A 17,284-nucleotide genomic window follows, 5' to 3' on the forward strand; every position below is an offset into this window, starting at 1 on the left:
CTGTACCATGGAACACCGTTTTACAAAGCAGATGTCCCTCCTCTTCATCTTTTGATAACAAAAGGAAAATGGTCTTCAAAGCTGGGATTGTGGAGTCGAGGACTGTGGTGTTTGGAGCTGAGCGGGGATTACTCGCTGCAGAGTCACCGAAGGCCCACGCTCTACATGTGCACGCTGCTGCGTGTCCTCAGCCACCGCTCACCATTATGTGCATGCAGGTTATTACCTTCCTGTGCATCCTCCTTATCCTCCTTTCTGTCCACCAGAAGGAATTGTCCCCATCTTCCATGTTTTGTTGCTGGGGCTGCGGCAGCGCGTGGGGAATGCGGTGCAGCACGCACAGGGTGTTGATGCTCTCAGACCCTGTGCCACGTCGGAAAGAAAAACCCCATGAGTCCAGCTGGGGAGTCTCCTGTCAATCTCCTATCTGTGTGCTGTCTTACAGCTTTCTTACTGCGTTTCTATCGCTCTAAATCTTTCAAAGAAGGAATCTCATAGCTATTTTGTAATAATGCCTTCTGGCATACTATCTTGCTTAAGTCTGTTTTTTTTATTTTTAATTTATTTCTGAATCTCCTCAAGTGGAATAGCCTAACAGCTTGAGAAATACGTATGTTGAGATTTCCTAGCAGAGTCCTACTGATCCTGTTTGTTGGCAGCTGCAGCTGAAATTGTTGCTCTCCTGTGTAGGAGAGCAGATGGATTAAAGCAACATGTACGTGCAAAGAAGGAGTTAGAATTTAACCCGAGATCCCCTTTCTCCAGCGTGTGGCCAACTAGGCTGTGCACTGACAGCTTCACAAACTCTGTGTATAACACCAGCAGTATTTGTCATTCCCAAGCTGCGTTCTGTCTCCTAAATATGCTTCTAATCTTGTGGACCGACACCAGGTCGGTGAGTGACAGGGTGCAGATTAAAACCCTGCGATGAAGCAGAGCTCATGTAGTGCTCTTTGTCAAAACCTTTCTGTGGTATCGAGACTGCAGCTGCAGACTCTAAATTGTTGGTTTTTTCCCTGTGCAGCCTGAACTCTGTGATCAGGAGAGTGCCTGAAATGTCAGACAAATTGTAAGCAATACTGTGAGGGAAACCTAAAGATGGACGGCTTTTTCTCACTTTTTTTTTTAAGCTTGACTTAATCCAGGAAAAAAAAAGGCAGGCTGGCTGTTTTTTTTTTTTTTTTTTGCAGTGGTGTCTTTTTTTTTCTGATAAGTGAAATTAATTTGAGTTTGGTTTTCAAAACAGCCTTTTAATGCTCAGAAACCGGTAACAGGTGCAGAGAACTTTGCCACAAGACTTTGAACACTCAGGGTGTTTATGGCAGGTGATGTTAATCGCAGCTCAAGCCCCTGCAACCCCATGAGTTTTCTACCAGGACTGCATGTTGGAATTCTGCTTAAAAAATGGGTAGATCAAACCAAAGAAGAAAATGTGGCCCGCCAAAAGCTTTTTGGTTGCCCTTTTGTTTCTTCTTAATTCTTGATATTTCTGCAGTTTTCTGAGAAATCCTCCAGTAAAAACAGGGCAGTCAGGCACTTTTTCCAGTGGGGTTTGGAGGGAGTCAGATCTACTTTGCACATGAGAAATGAGTGTAAAATAGTATTTTTTCCATTTGTGGGTCACTTTCTTTACCTCAGGATCCTTAAGTAAAGCATGTCTGAAGGTATTTTCTTCTTCAGCAAAATTATTTGATAGAAAGTACAATTTCTTCCTGAGGTGTTACTATTCTCTACTGCAAAGTCAATTCAGTCTCCTATTTTGTTTGTCATTTCTCACCAACAACAACAATTTCAGAGACTCTTGCTTTGTGTTTTTACTGTTGTAAAGAATTTAAGAGTGTGTTTTTAGAAGTTTTGATGCAACACACAAACTAATATCTTCCCAAGTTCTTAGTTACCTTGTAGAACTAACAAAAAACTAGTCATGGATTAAAAGAAAGGCTTCTCAATATTAATCCTATTTGCTTAAATCTATTTGTATGAAAACCTTTGATTGGGAGAAGCAGAAGAAAGGGGAGCTGCATTTCTTTATGCCAGGTTTGTGTTCATCTCAGCCAGATATTTCAGTGCAACCCTGATTTAACAGGAATTGTCAGCTTGGTGCAAAGCCATGGATGTCAGCTCCAACCAGATCATAATATCTCCAACTCATTCTGAACTGAATCTCTCCGAGAATCATATGATGATTCTTGTTTTAAATTCTAGACACCATATCTCTGCAAAAGTGAGGATGGAAACACACCTCCAAAAAATAGGCCATCCCTTGGAGAAAAGCGAAATGAACTCATGAGATATGCATGCCACATAAATATGCATGAGCAATTTCTGTAGAATGTAAGCTCGACAAAAGACAGTGGTTTTTTAGCTTTTAGGAAACATTTCTGTCTGAATTAGCGGCTGTCAAAGCGACATGGTTGAAAAGATCTTCTCCCGTAGAGAAGAGGTGAAACTTCAGCTATTCTAACAGCTTATCTAGGGAAGCAAGTTGAGCCATAGTTGTCTTAGAGCTCTCCAAACTCAGCAAGGTACCTGCAGAGCTTCTTTGCAAATTCTTTTGATATTGTTCTGTCTTAGGGAGTGCCAGACTCTCACACTTCAAAAGTGTGAGAATTTTGCTTATCTTGGAGAGTAAAGAATCCAGGAGATAAATGGAGGTAGAAATAAAAAGAAAAAAAAAAGACTATGTTCTCTTTCAGAAAATGAATAGATGTGCATTTAATGTGATGGCCTTACTTTGTTCTACTTTCAGAATCTAATTTTGTCCAGCACTATGTACATTTTTCAGACTTTTTTACAACTCCTATAGAGTCTTTACCTTGTGCAGAGCAGCTGCCTCTTGGCACCTTTCCTGTGTGCACAGACACTGCGCCTCTTGTTCAGTGCCGCGACGAACCTCAGTGTTTGGTGTCCTTTTCTGGCAATCAGCAGCCTTCTATCAGTGGGAAGTCAAAACTAAGCTGCTGGAGGTTTGGAAGAGGCTTCTGTGACTGAATTCCTGTGTTAAGGTGAAGCTGGAAATTGCAGATTGGATGAGATCTCCTGTCTCTTCAGCTTTGCCACCCCATTGTGAAGAAAGAAGCCTGGTCTTCAGTCAGAAATTTTCCAGGTTCAGATTTGGACTGAGCTGATCTTTGATCTTAAAGTTTTAAGCTGATGGTGAGAAAATGGGGAAATGAGAGTGAGGGAAAGAAAGTTTTTAGTATGACTACTGCTTTCAGCTTTCATCTTCTGAGCTTTAATAAATTTAACCACAGGTAGAAGAGCTCTGGAGAAGTCAGGCTGTGTAGAAGCATTGGCACAATTCATAATTGCAGACAAAAACTAAAATAGAAGTGCAGCATCTAGAATATACATTCCCTTCTGCACTTTGGTCTGTAGAACTATTTTACTGAAATGACCTGCAAGACAGCGAATGAGCTATCTCACCGTCTTTGGGGGTCTTAGTATTCTGAAAAGAGAATAGGGAAGTTTAAGCAAAGCTGACAGTTCATCCAAGGCTTCTTTTCTAATTTGTTTTGTGTTTGAGACAAAGCATTATTATTCCAGAATAACTTGAGGTTGTTCTTCTGGCACCCAGTGACTGATAGGGGACTGAATTGTAGCTCTTCCTGAAATGTTTTGTAAGTTTGAGATCTTTCGTTGTGTGAAGCTTTGGACTGTCCAGGAAATGCTGTATGGGACAGTGTGTCCAAACAGAAACCAAGGTTTGTTCCCTAAGCTGCAGTGGCTGCCTACGGCATGGGCATCTGTGTCTCCTGGCTGAACAGTTCAGCAGTATCAGCTTCTGTTCTTTGCTTCTCCAGTACTGCAAGGTAATGAATTATGTACGTATGGACCCAACTTCTGATTGCTGTGTGTATTTTTCTGTGCTCAGCATGTTTTGGCTCCTGCTTACAAAGAAATACTTCAATTATTCTGGGGTGTTACTGTGGAAGAACTGGCTGACTTGGTACAATCATTCACTCATTGTGAATGCACAATCATTGAAGAGTCTGGGGAGCGCTGCTAATCAATAGAAGCAGGCTTTTGTTAAACACTTGTTTTTCTTCTCATGCTTGTTTTCTTGAATCTCTCCAGCAGTGTTGACCCCGATGTTGTTCACATTTGCCTCCTGAATTACCAGCCTTGCTGTTCGTGAGCAGGATGTAGATTGTAGTGTGATGAGACTCCGCTCAGCAGGCACGGCCCCAGCCTCATAACTTACCTGCTCCTCTCCCATCCCTCTTTCTTACAGTCTGAATGTTATTTATCTTTAACATGTAAGAATTAGGACTTCCATGCCAAGCAGACTCTGGGTACATTGCTGCAACTGGCTGACTCTGAGACTTCTTTTTTGCGAGATCGCTTGCCCTCCACTCAGGTTGTATCAAAAACTTTTCTGCTTCAGGGCTTTTATGAAAGTGGACTCATGTCATGAACCTGGCTTTATCAATTGAAAACATTTTATTCTTTGGAGCTTTTACGATGAAAGTAATACAATTAGCATTACACATGATCCCATCAGTGCTTGCATTTGGAGCAAAATAGGAATGGTAACAGAAGCGTTGTTATTCTTCTAGATCTGTTAATCTGGCATCTTTCTGGAGCATTAATTCCACATTTTGCCTGCCAGTTTGACTCAAAAGCATTTGATTCTGTCAGGGTAGTTTGTTAGGTTTCAGAAATGTATATGCCAGTATTTGTATTTCTCTTTCTATACATCTTCATTCTTGAATGTACTTGGTTCCTTCTCTGGGAACAAGTAACTTCATGGAGTACGTGGAGTCATGATGCTGCACCTCAGGCTCTGAAAATCCCACTGAAAAATACTAGTTTTTGTATGTTGCAGATGAACTTCCCATTTAAATCTGGTGCTTTGTTTGTTTCTTGTCAGGATGGCAGTTCTTCCTCACCGCTACCGAGAAATAATATCATTGCTGTTAGAGAATGATTCATTAGCATGTGGTTTGCATTTGCAGGAAGCTGGTCTTGTAGGGACCACATTCCTGGTGCTTGTTTGTTTTACAAAGACAAAATGCGAATATCTTCCTTGTACGAGCAAGTCAGAGGTGTCTGCCTGGGTCTGCCAGGCTGCAGGCTTAAGAAAACAACCCATGTGAGGCCAGCGGTGGCGTTTCATCACCGGTGAGGTCGAGGAAGGTGACATACCAGATCGTAACACAACACGACCTGATGCTTTGGTTCTTCTAGAAAAAAGGATTATTTGAACATTGAAAATTCCTCTTATTGCTGGGATTTTTTTAGTGCCCAGCAAAGTGGGAAAATCTGAAAGTGAAGGTGGATAAGAACAAATGAGAAACGCCAGCTGCGTTGTGTGTTGGTGCTACGTGGGTTTAACTCGTTGAACCAGCCGTCCAGCGCTGAGAAATGCCAGTGCAGGAGCGGGGCAGGATCGTGTGGCAGGAATAGGTCAGTTATGTTGTGTTGTGAAACTGCACCTCCTCACTGGGGCAGATTTAGATGAGTCATGGATTTTCTGCCCCGAGGTGTGCAGAGCCTGGCTGCTTTGTAGGAGTGACCATTGCTTGTTTTTCCTTTCAGGGTTGCTGTGTATCTGGTTTACTAGTACATCGGATCCTGTGATTCACTTGTAGCAGGATTCAAGAAGGCTTAATGGCTTTTCAGCTGGTGATTGGGACTGACAGCTTCTCTAGGGGAAAAAGGGAGCTCTTCCTGCGGCTCGAACAGAAGGAGCTCTGTTTTCTATTTGTGTAGTAGAGAGAGTGTCTTGGAGTGCAGGAGGTAGAGCCCTTAACATCAGTGGGTGTCTAAATGCAGAATGTGCAAACCACTGAGCTTGCCCAGGTGCTTCCTAGCACAGGGAGGAGTAAGGAGGGGGGTCGGGAGCCTTTCGAATCCCCCTGGAAGGGGTGTCTTATTTGCAGGAGACCTACTTTGTTTGAACTCCATGAGATAAAGGCATGAAGGGGTGTAGAGGCAGGTTGAAGGTCCAGCAGCTCAGCAGACACCTGTGGTCGTGGCAGGTACAAGCCTTTTTGTGCTAGCAGACCAGTCTGGTTTCTTTGGAAATAAACTAATATGCAGAAGCAAAGGAGGACTTGTTTGCTTGTATCCTTGTAACATGACTTTAAATGTCATGTTGCAGTATTCTAGAGAGTGCTCGGGCTAGCACAGGCTGCGCTGGTGCTTGCCAGGAGTCCGCGTAATGCAAGCAACTCTGCATGGAAATGTGCCCTGTCACAATAGCTTTCCATCTTCCTATTCCAGGCCAGCATGTAACTTTGTTCTTGTCAGTGAAGACTAGGGAAAATGTTTTTTTTTCCCCTATACCCTTTGCCGTTACAACGTGCCTGCCTTGCAGCTTGTTACTGCTTCTCCAGCTCAGTATGTGGGATCTGTCTGCCCCATGGTGCCAACTTTGCACACATATCAAGGACCCTGATCCCGTCTGGTCTGGGCCTCTCAAGTGGTGACCACAGAACTGGATGTGGGGCTTCCATGAGCAGTGAAACTAATGCAGTGAATTCTTCATTCCTTCTTCTCTGAGTTGTTGTGACTTAAGTATGTGAGATAGCTGGGGTACAGCCGTGTTTCATTTATATTGCAGATGCACTGACTGTGAACCTTGTGTCTGGTAATGTAATGGGAGCTGAGTATCACTGAGATATTGTACTGAGTTTGTACAACTGATTAGTCTTGGAAGAAGATCATACTCCTAAGCAGAGTTGTGGCTTCAAAATATCCCTAACTTGACTTTTTTTTTTTTCCCCACTTAGGTATCACATGCTGTCGCAAAACTAGTATTAGTTAGTTTCCACTGGCAAATCTCAGAGATTTTGGAAAGGTAAGTGTAAATAGTCTTTCCTGTGCTCAGTGCTTTGCAAGAATGCTCAGCGTGGTCCATAGGTGTCTTTTTGACAAGCGCCTTTGAACCTGAAAGCAGGCCACACAGGCCATTCCAGGGAGCAGAGGAAAACCACTGTTTTGTTGAGGCTGCATTGTCTGTAAGACATTTGTAAACAGGCAGAAGGTATCAGTGGCAAATGTCTTTCAGTCTGAGTGATTATTGCCATGCTGGAAACACTGTAGATGCATTTAGCTTAAACTTTGAGATAACAGATTGACAGTGCTGCATCTATATTTATTCATTTTACCCAATATATAGATAACGTATGTTCTGTTTTGAACAAATGACCCCTAAATCATAAAGGAGCACTGAACTTCTGCTGATATATTCTTTAGTAGTACATTCACATTGAAGTTTTTTCTCTTCTGAACATAAGTGATGTTTTTTTCCAAGCTGACTAATGTTTGGAGAGCAGGGGAAGATGGTGAGAGAGAACTGGGAAGTGCAGCCCCTTTGTTGCTTGGTCATTGTCACCGTAACAGAGTCCTCCAGCTGATTTCAGAAGGAAGGTTCGGACTCTGCCCAAACATATATGGGAAGTGTGTCAGGAGGCACTGCTGTCTGGCAGCCCCTTCAGTTAATACTGGCTCAGAACTGAGCTTTGTCTGAAAATAGAGAACATATCAGCCTGACTCATTCCGCTGTGCCATTTTTGGCCCTGTAGCCAGCAACTTCATCCAGAGCACATATGGGAAATGCATCTCATGTATGGATATTGTTGCAGCATCTTTGGTTATCATGCATCCTTTGAAAGCTTTTCTCTGGGGAAGGTGAGATTCCTGCATAGCAGCTCAGGGCAATTCTGCATGTTAACTAATGAGATTTAAGCAAGAGAAAGTTTGGGGAAGGGTTTACTTCTAAAGCTACGACTTTGCAAGTTGTTCTCCAGTTGATTTGGCCCTCAAACTTCTGTCTTGGTGTGAAATGACATTGCCAAATAAAAGCTCCCTCATACAACTAAAAAAGTGCTATTGGGGAGGAAGGATTTACAGCATGGGCACAACTGTGATGCCACTATTTCAGAATTCATTGAGATGTAAACATTATTCTGGAATGGAAATCGCAAACAGGAAAACATGTTTAGTTCTAAAGCTTTGTATGCCTAGGGGGTGATAATCTATCACAGAATAAATACTTAACTAGATAATAGACTGGAGTCAAAGTGAGACCTAACCAGGATAGCTTGATTTTATTTTATTTTTTTTAAATGTATTTATTTTTACAAAGGGATAGGAGGCAGACACTTGCTGGAGTGTGTTATAATGGGAAGTGGCTTAGGACTGCTCTAGGAGTGTGGATAGAAAATCTCAGCTTCAAAAATAATGTTTTGGGGGGAGGGAGAGAGTTGTAGGAAGATATTCATGGAGGAGCATGAGAGAAATGTTACTCCATTACTGGGAGAAGTATTGTTTCTGTTTCTGATTTTGAAGAAACTCTCATAAAGTTTTGTGGATGAGACTTCAGCTCGTTATATGAAGAAGCCTCACACAGGATGCATTTCCACTTTCCTTGTTGAAACCTACCCTACCGTTTGCACAGAGCCTGTTATTTAATCAGGCGAGAAGGATCAATTTAACAAAGCAAAATGTCTTCAGAAATCAATGTGATCGTTCTTCAATTGCCTTTTCAGGCACAAGTCAAATGCTGCCCAGTTGCTAGTAGAAGCACGAGTTCAGCCCACCTCATCCAAACATGTAAGTATGCTCACTATTTTGGTCTGTTCCCTTGGCAGACACCTCCGACCCACCTCGTCGGAGGATTGCATTACTGATGGCATCATCTGTCCTGTATTAACCCTCTGCAAACTCAAGTCCAACACCCTAACTTAATGCTGCGCTTACTTTTTAAATGAGAATGCACTCAAGAGGTGTCTAACATTTAAATAGCAGCTTTACTATTGTCTCGCAGGTAGTGTTCAAGAATTATTTGCCTTAAGAAAATTAAGCTCTTTCTTTTAGCATGAGTGATGGTACACGATGGAGGGAGGAGAGTGCATGGGCTTGGCTGCTTCCAATTCTGCTCTCTGTAAAAGACGCTCAAGGGAAGCTCTGGCTGCACAGGGTGAACAGAGCTTGTCTGTGCCTGGAACAGAGATATTTTTTTTTTTAACATTTTTTCTTTTCCTGAGACGACTGTTTGCTGCACTGCTCTGCTCAGAGATGCTGAAGCCAAATCTCCCAGTGGTGTTGCTGCTGAGCCAGTCGATAGTGATATTTGAACCAACAGCTTGTGTTTTGCAGCTGGGGCTACACAGGTCTTTAGATTTGGGGTTTTTTCCCCTTTAAATAGAAGCTTCCTGTTGCATGTTTACAGGTTTCATTCACAGTGGGTGCCTTGGTACAATCCACAGTTACTCCAGGAACACGTTGCCATGTGTCAGCTTTTGAGTGATAAAATATTACATCTGAGAAACACTCTTTGGGGGGGGGGGGGAGGGGAGATTTTAAAAGCCTGATTTGGCATCTGAGCTGACTCATAACCAGCAGAGAGTGAAAATGCTAAAGCAGCTGACAGGGGTAAGCTTCATGGACTCTAAATTATCTCCCTAGATGCTAGAAAAAAATCTCTGTTATTTATCATACCTGTAAGTTAGTCCGTGTATTTTACTATTTGTCTGAATCTTATATCAGCTGTCACTTAAGCGCTCCCCACTGCAATGGTGATTTGATTTTGGGAAGAAAGGTATTACCGTTAAAAGGTTAGTTTAATTCTTGACAAACTCGGTTTGCTAGCCAATTAGTTATAGTCTTTTTGTACCAATGCAGAATGATGATATTTTGGGGACAGATGCTCATACTGAGTCTGTAGAATAACTGCCCCTATAGGGAGAAGCTATAGGGCTGAGCTCCGAGGGCAGCATGCGAAGGTTCACAGTGGCGTGCATGTTGTTCAGGCTGCACAGTTGATCCGGGCAATCAATGCAGTTGCAGACTCGGTGAATCTTGTGTTGGTCCGTAAGTGAAACTGCCTAGAACAAAGTTGCATTATTTCCTTTTCCATGTGGTCATGCTACAAGCGGAGCTCTGTTGGTCACGCGGCTGCGTGTTGTACTGCTGCTTCACGTCTCCAGCGTGCAGAACCGGGTCTGGAAGCAGCAGCTGCCTTGCACAAGCTTCTCAAAGAGTAGCGAAGGTTTATGTAGGTAAAAGGCAGTTATATGGCTTCTCTGTGAGAGGAGAAATAGGATCACAAAGTCCTGCTAACAGTTTTGTTGAGCCTTGCTTTGGACAGTGCTGTGCTAGACATAGATCTTCAGGTCCCGAGGGTGAGCCGAGACGTGCCGAGGGCTGGATCTGTCACCTGGGGATTAGCTCTGCGCTCCCCAAGGGGAGATCCAAACTGCTTCCCAGTGGTTTGGTGAAGCAGCAGCCTAATTATGCCTGACTTGAAACAAACCCTCTAATCCTTTTCAGCTGAAGGGATGATGCCTGCTTTGCCAAATGTAGCATAGGCAGAAGATATGAGATGCGAGATGATGGTCTGTGAACTCTCTTTTCTCTCTGTATAAACACTACGTGCTGAACCTTGAGTCGCCTCTCCACTTACCAAAAATCATTGTCCAGAAAAAGGGCGCTGCTAAGCCTGCTTCCCGCTGTAACGGCTCTCCAGGGCCTGTGGAGCAGCGACAGTCTGGCCCAGCTAACAGAGAATATCAGTTAATTCAAGGAGGGATCAGCACAACAGTGTATTTCCTCATTTGTCAGATAAGGTGAGAGTAAGAACCAAAAAAGTAAAGGTGAGTTCTGGGTAGCACTAGATTAGAAGCAGGAGCTGTTCCATGACTGTTGTGTTCCATGAGATTAGAGTTCATGAGAAGGACCAAACGTCGGGGTGGTGCTGCACCCCAACACACCAGCTGCTCATGAACCTGTTCTGGCCTGGAGCTCACCTGAGACAGTTGTCACAAGGACAGTGATGCAGGTGCCTGCAAATGGGGTGAAATGCACTGGGAGAGTTGGGATGCTTTCACCGTAACGCTGATTTCTCTCTCTGCCAGGCAATGGTACATTCCTCCCATCACTGCGCAGTGTGCATGCAGTTTGTGCGGAAGGAGAACTTGCTCTCTCTGGCTTGTCAACACCAGTTCTGTCGCAGCTGTTGGGAGCAGCACTGTACGGTGCTCGTCAAGGATGGTGTCGGAGTTGGTGAGTTCAAGGTGGTGCTGGGCTCATATTTGCCTTGTTGGCTGTTCTGGTTGAATTGGTTTAAAACATCTCAGTAATGAGAAAATGGAGCATGGAATGAGTATTAACTTGAAGTAGTACTTTTACCTGGATCCCTGGTTAGTATTGGCATAGCTACCAGGAGAGCGCTGCTTCTGCCTAACAAAACGTGCAAGTCCATAGATCCATTTGCTGTTTTTCTCCTGTTGTGATCTCGAGAGCATGACTGTAACAAGTTAGAAGCTGCAGACTTGCTGCATTTTGAGTTTGCATCTCTCATGATGTGTTGTTGCACTGCCCCTGGAGTGCTTTTGGATGTAAACATCTGTTCCCTTTGTTGGGTGGAAGCCAAGAGCTGCCAGGAGTTGCTTCGGGCTTTTCCTAGCCTGTCCTTCATGCTGGCATGGCAGTAACATGCAATTTTCTACTTCAAGTTTCTGACCTTGTGAATACTGGTTGAAGCACTTGAATACTGGTTGAAGCTGGTCCTGGATGCACATGTGCCCCGTCATCTTTCAGTGAAGACAGCTGGGCTTCTGCTTTTCAGCAGCCCTGGTAGATTTGTTTCACAGTTGTGTCTCTCTTACCACAACAACAGATGGCACCTAGGAAACTCTGTTGAATGCTCTCTGTGCATTCGCTCGTTATAAGTTGCACCGTGCTCAAGTGTTGTATTTTCTTCTCAGGGGTCTCCTGTATGGCTCAGGACTGCCTGCTTCGGACACCAGAAGACTTTGTGTTTCCATTGCTGCCTAGTGAAGAGCTGAAAGACAAATATAGGCGCTACCTCTTCAGGGACTATGTGGAGGTATTGCTTTTTTTCGGTTTTAAAGTACCCTGGATCAATTCACCGATGACTTGCAGAAATTTCGTTTGAAGTGTCTTGCATCATTGATTAGAACTGCAGTACCTGCAGCAAAATTGTCCCTGATAAACATGATGCGGCTGCTCCTGTAGGACAGCCTCGCTGACAGAATGCCCTAGCAGGTTGCCAAAGTAACTTCTACTGTAAGGTCACCCAGTAACTCCTTGGCTGGTGCTTCAGTATTCTCAGAATGTTGCAGCTCAGAACTTCAATCTGAGTTTTAAAGCCCTTCTTGCTCTAGTATAGAGATTTTAGGTTCTGAAAATAAGTCCCTGATCTTAGCGTGGCTCAACTGAATTGGCTTGCTCAGTAACATTTTACGTGAGATTTTTTTTTTTAAATTAAAGCAGCAATTGTTAAGGTTAAATGTGCAGGAGTATTCTGGTGATTTGGAATACTCAAGCAGTGAAAGCAGTATGAAAGAGGGGTGTCACCTCTTTTCAATAAGAGATCATTTGGGAGGGAACAGCCACCACAGGAGAGCAGCTGAATACATTCTGTGGCTTAAGGAGAGAAAGGGCAAAGACCTCAAATGGAGTAAAATTGCTTGTTCAGTGTCTCGATGTGGTCTCATGGTTGTGTTGCTGTGCTTGGTCTGTAACTCTCCATTTGAATTCCCTGTTCTATAAAAGCTGTAAGTAATTGGTGTTCCCCTTCCTAATGTGGAAGAGGTTTTCACTCTTTTTCAACAAGAAATGGCTGATTTGTATGTTTTTGAGGATAACAGTGGTTAAACTTGAATAGATAATGCTCTTCCGCAGCCACTGCTGATCTTCCCACCTTGGTATGTTCACAGAGCCATTATCAGCTGCAGCTGTGTCCTGGTGCAGATTGTCCTATGGTCATACAGGTACAAGAGCCAAAAGCCCGGCGAGTGCAGTGCAATCGTTGCAATGAGGTCTTCTGGTAAGCAACAGAGAAGGTTAAAGGTCACGGCAAAAGTGTCTGCTGTCCTCAGAGCTACTCTGTTTGCCTTCCAACAGGTTCAGAGTGGAGAAGCATCTCAAATGCTTTGCTAGAGTTGTTTGTAACTTGAGTTAGCTTGAGTAATTGGACACCTGGGGTCTGACTTCTGCAGGTGGTCAGCTGTCCTCTTGCTCCCTAAACTCCTTGGGAGTTGGGTGTTCTGATAACCAGGGAATGCAGGGCTTGAGTAAGGAAGGGGTTACAAATCTACTGTTCTCATTTTTTGGCTGGGTTACATATTTTGATACAGACATAGTGACTGGTGTCTACTAATATGGCCTCACTGCTCTCTGCTGGTATTGAATTTTTAAGTTTATTACAAGTATTTGACGCCCAGACTGTCTGGTGTGTTTTGAGGCTCATGTGAGAATACATTTCTGCTGAACAGAAACACTGATATACCTTGTCTGACCTCAAGCGTGTGTGGAACCAGAGAAAAAAAGACTTCAGCTTGTGGGGCTGCTAGAGTGTCTTCTGCTCCTGGATCTGCAGAATTACTGCTGCTGCAAATGTCCATGGAGCGCAATACTGGTTTAGAAGCTCAGCTTACTGGTATCTCCAGGCAAATGGCTTAACTCACCTGGGGCTGATCAGGTTATGCTAATGCAGCTCCCTGGTATCGACCACTGGAGTCAGGCTATTTGTAAAGCCACTGGTATAGCCCAGGCCTCTGCAGCTGTGTTGGAGCAGACGTAGGTGGACTCTAGGAGGGATGTGTCAGCCCTCAGACATGTGGTTTGGCAGACGAGACCTCATTTTACACTCATCCTGACACCAGCTTCTGTACAAGAGGGTGGGGAGTTGTTGGAGCTCAGCCTTGCTCTTTGCACTCTGGTCATACACATGTGCATTTGCATCCCTTACCTTGGCCTTTCAGACTTTGGTCATCAGGAAAACCTCAATTCTAGAGCCACTTCTCGGAAATCAATATGTCTTTTTGGTTTTTTCCCCCACATTAAGCTTTAAGTGTCGTCAGATGTACCACGCACCCACAGACTGTGCTACCATTCGGAAATGGCTCACCAAATGTGCAGATGACTCCGAAACAGCCAACTACATCAGCGCTCACACTAAAGATGTAAGGACAAGCAACTGCTTGTTTTTTTTGTCCTCTAGTCCTGCCTGGGAAGCAAGATACAATTCTATACATACATAGCATTGTGTGCTGCTTTTTCATAGAGCGTGAATTCTCACAGCTCCCCGGGGACTGGGGTAGACCACAGCAGGATGCCTTGGGAATGTTTTGTGCGGGAGACCCAGCTGCCCCCTGCCGTAAGGACCTGGTGGTCCTTATTCCAGACCTGGTGTGAATGTCTTTGGCAGCCAGGTGTGCTGCCCTCCCACGGGCAAAAGAATTGTGGCTGCTTTGAAAGGAGCAGTGGAGATGTATTTAAAATGGAAGGAGAGAGTGTAGTAAGTGCGGAGTCTGTACCAAATAAGGCACTAGTGGTGTTTAATCCTGAACTGCATGGATTACTGTGAACTGGGAGGCAAGGGAGATAATGTCTTGATTTGGCAAGGACAGCAAAATGGGGCAGATGAAGTCTGTAAATTAGACATCTAAGTACTTCTGGGAGTTTTAGACCGAAGAAAAAGAAGTAGTAGTGCATATTGTGCACTCTAGTCTCCTTATAGTATTGTCTTTAAAAGTCATAGATGTACTCCCTTAATCCTCCAGATTAGCTGTCTGCAGACTGGAACTTTTAATGGGGTTTTTTTTGATTTTGTGGCCTGACTTCAAACCAGTGCTTAGCTGGCATTCGTTCTACCATAGCAAATGACAATTGTGACAGTGCTAATTAGCTGCAAGCTTCAGTTGTGTTAGCAAAGTGGGTACTTAGACTAGAGATCTTAAATTCCCTTCTTTCTCTGGAAAAGGTGCAAAGGAAAGTGACGGGATTGTTTCCGCCGTGCTCTTTTGTAGAAGGTTCTGTTATCGTGAGCATTGTCCTGGCATATGTTTTGCTTGCCATTAAAACCTATAAAAAGCAGCAGAACCCGCTCTATCCTTTGTACCTGTGCAACCCAAAAAATGTAACTGAACTTGACACTCCAGGACATCCATGAAGTGGAGAAGTGAGCGGTTCTCACTGTGGTCAGCCAGGTTCTCTGTAGCCGGGTTGTCATCTGTTAGTGGCTAAAGGCGGGATAGAGTGCTGATTATCTTGTAGTACAAGTAGCTGTGAAAGCTACTGTCGTATGTGGACTAATTACATCCCTATGCCTGAGCAACTGCCAAATGGTAACTCAGGGAGACCTTCAGTTTTACACGGAGTAACAACAGCAAATTTGTTTTCTTGAGCGAGCAGCCCAGTGCTGCAGTGCAATTTCCTTGGCTTTGCCATTCTACTTCCTTTTTAAATGGAGCTGTCAGGAATTGGTGTGAGGCAGGGTGTATATATGTTAATATTCTCATATACATGTATACATATTAAAACAAAAAAAGACAGGAGGGGAATAATCCCACAAGTGGTGTCCTTCTCTAGAAGGCTGCTAGAGACAGAGCTGGATCTAACAAATGCTTCTGTTTCCCCAGTGTCCCAAGTGCAATATCTGTATTGAAAAGAACGGAGGCTGCAATCACATGGTGAGCAATTCCCTGAACACATCAGACCTTCCTTGTTCTAAGCAGAATTTTTTTTCCCCACTTTCCACTAACTGGTGCCTCCTGTCTCTTCTTTTTCAGCAATGCTCCAAATGCAAGCATGGTGAGTAGGACTTGGAAGTGGTTTTCTCTGCAGGGTTTGTTAGTGGGGATGTTCTTTTCTCTTTTTTTTTTTTTCTGATATGAAGACAAATTGTGAACATTGACTGAAATATTTTTCCCCCTAGTAAAAGGTGAACAGGATGTGAATTACATGGTTGTGTGTGATAGTGTTATTTTTCCTTTTCCCCACTGGTTGGGATCTCAGCTGGGCTCTGGTTCACTGTTGGTTTGGCTCCCTCTCCCTGTCATGTCCATTGTATAGAGAAGTCTTCATCTCTGCCATAGTATTAACAGTGGAGTCCATCTCTGAGGAGAGTATTATGTGCTTTCCATGTAATTTTATTTGTCATCAGCTGAAAATACTGGCAGAACTGAGCCATTTACTCCAATCAGCTTAAGTTCTTTTGCTTAGGGATGGAAATAATGAGCTTCAACCCAGATGAAACTGCAGGAGCTGTGAATTGTTCTGTGTAACATTATCTGTTGGACTTCTCAGTCCACCCCTGTGCAATTAGCAGCCTGAGTGTCTTTGGCCCATTGTGTGGCCCTACAAAATGACAGCCTGTTCTTGCATTTATCTTTTCATGGCAGAATTCATCTCCGTTGCCTTGGAATGGGATATCTTGTATTCAGCCCTCTAAGTTAAGTGTGCCACTAGGAAACATTATGGTATCAGAACCTTATTTGGAAGATGATTAAAGATTGCTGTCCTCTATCATTTCCTTTGCCTTGGGTTTCTCAGCAGCACTGGACGTGCTTTGATGGAGCTCTGTGACAAGGGTGAGCAGGCAAGCGCCAAGGTACCATGGTGACAGGCACTCACAGAGGCTGGTGAACGCTGGAAATACGAATTTCAGTCTCTTGAATAACACAGAAGTGATTCCTACTGTAGCAATTTAATCTCCATCTTTTTACCTTCCCAGTGGAACACTCACAGCCTTGCTCGGAAATGAAGAAGCTGTCGTGTGGGTTTTGCTATTGCTCTCTTTTTCCCTACTTTCTTCCCAACTTGAAGCATCATAAACCACTGACATCTGAAGTTACCTGGGTAGTTCCCTCCTCGAGAGAACTGCTTTATTCAGCCAGAGGTCTGCATGGGGCAGTGTGCCCGTGGTGGGGAGGATGCAGCTCACAACTAAGACCGCAGCCTTGCCTCTTCTTTAATCGCGAGTGGCAGCCTGTGCAGAGCGCAAGTTCAGTTCTGCCTATTGCTCTTGGTGTACAGGGCACAACACTTCAGGATTTACTTTCTATAGCTGCACAGGAGGCTGTACAATGAAAATCTTCAAGACAGGCTCTTTTTTGGCTCACAATTGTGTTCCGTTATGCAAGATGATACAAAATGTATGTTTCTTGGCTTAGCAGAAATATCTGAAAACAGATGGGCTGTGTCTCCTGAAGCTTTCCTTTCTGGGAGGTTTTTTCTATGCATCACAGTGGGTTTTTTGCTATTTTCTGCAGACTTCTGCTGGATGTGTCTGGGAGACTGGAAGACTCACGGCAGCGAGTACTACGAATGCAGTCGGTACAAAGAGAATCCTGATATTGTAAACCAGAGTCAGCAAGCACAGGCCAGGGAGGCCCTTAAGAAGTACTTGTTCTATTTTGAGAGGGTAGGAGACATCTCCTTGGCCAGAGCTGCTGTAGCCTTTTAATGCTCCCTGCCTGGTGCAAAGGTCATTGCCAGCAATCTCCGTGCAAGAAACTGCCCAAAG

The 17,284-nt window shown here is 44.0% G+C and overlaps 1 protein-coding gene across 2 annotated transcripts in view; it reads left to right on the forward strand.

Moving 5' to 3' along the window:
- Window positions 1-17,284, forward strand: part of ARIH2 (ariadne RBR E3 ubiquitin protein ligase 2) — a 32,252-nt gene that overhangs the window by 10,624 nt on the left and 4,344 nt on the right. For both annotated transcript variants that reach the window (XM_082059908.1, XM_082059909.1), the window contains 9 exons: window positions 6,738-6,805; window positions 8,499-8,562; window positions 10,866-11,013; window positions 11,718-11,839; window positions 12,693-12,802; window positions 13,823-13,940; window positions 15,399-15,449; window positions 15,549-15,570; window positions 17,031-17,182. In XM_082059908.1, the coding sequence (XP_081916034.1) occupies window positions 6,738-6,805; window positions 8,499-8,562; window positions 10,866-11,013; window positions 11,718-11,839; window positions 12,693-12,802; window positions 13,823-13,940; window positions 15,399-15,449; window positions 15,549-15,570; window positions 17,031-17,182 (855 nt within the window). The remainder of the gene's footprint in view (window positions 1-6,737; window positions 6,806-8,498; window positions 8,563-10,865; window positions 11,014-11,717; window positions 11,840-12,692; window positions 12,803-13,822; window positions 13,941-15,398; window positions 15,450-15,548; window positions 15,571-17,030; window positions 17,183-17,284) is intronic.

Source organism: Streptopelia decaocto (assembly GCF_964273445.1).
Source record: "Streptopelia decaocto genome assembly, chromosome: 8".
Lineage (NCBI taxonomy): Eukaryota > Metazoa > Chordata > Aves > Columbiformes > Columbidae > Streptopelia > Streptopelia decaocto.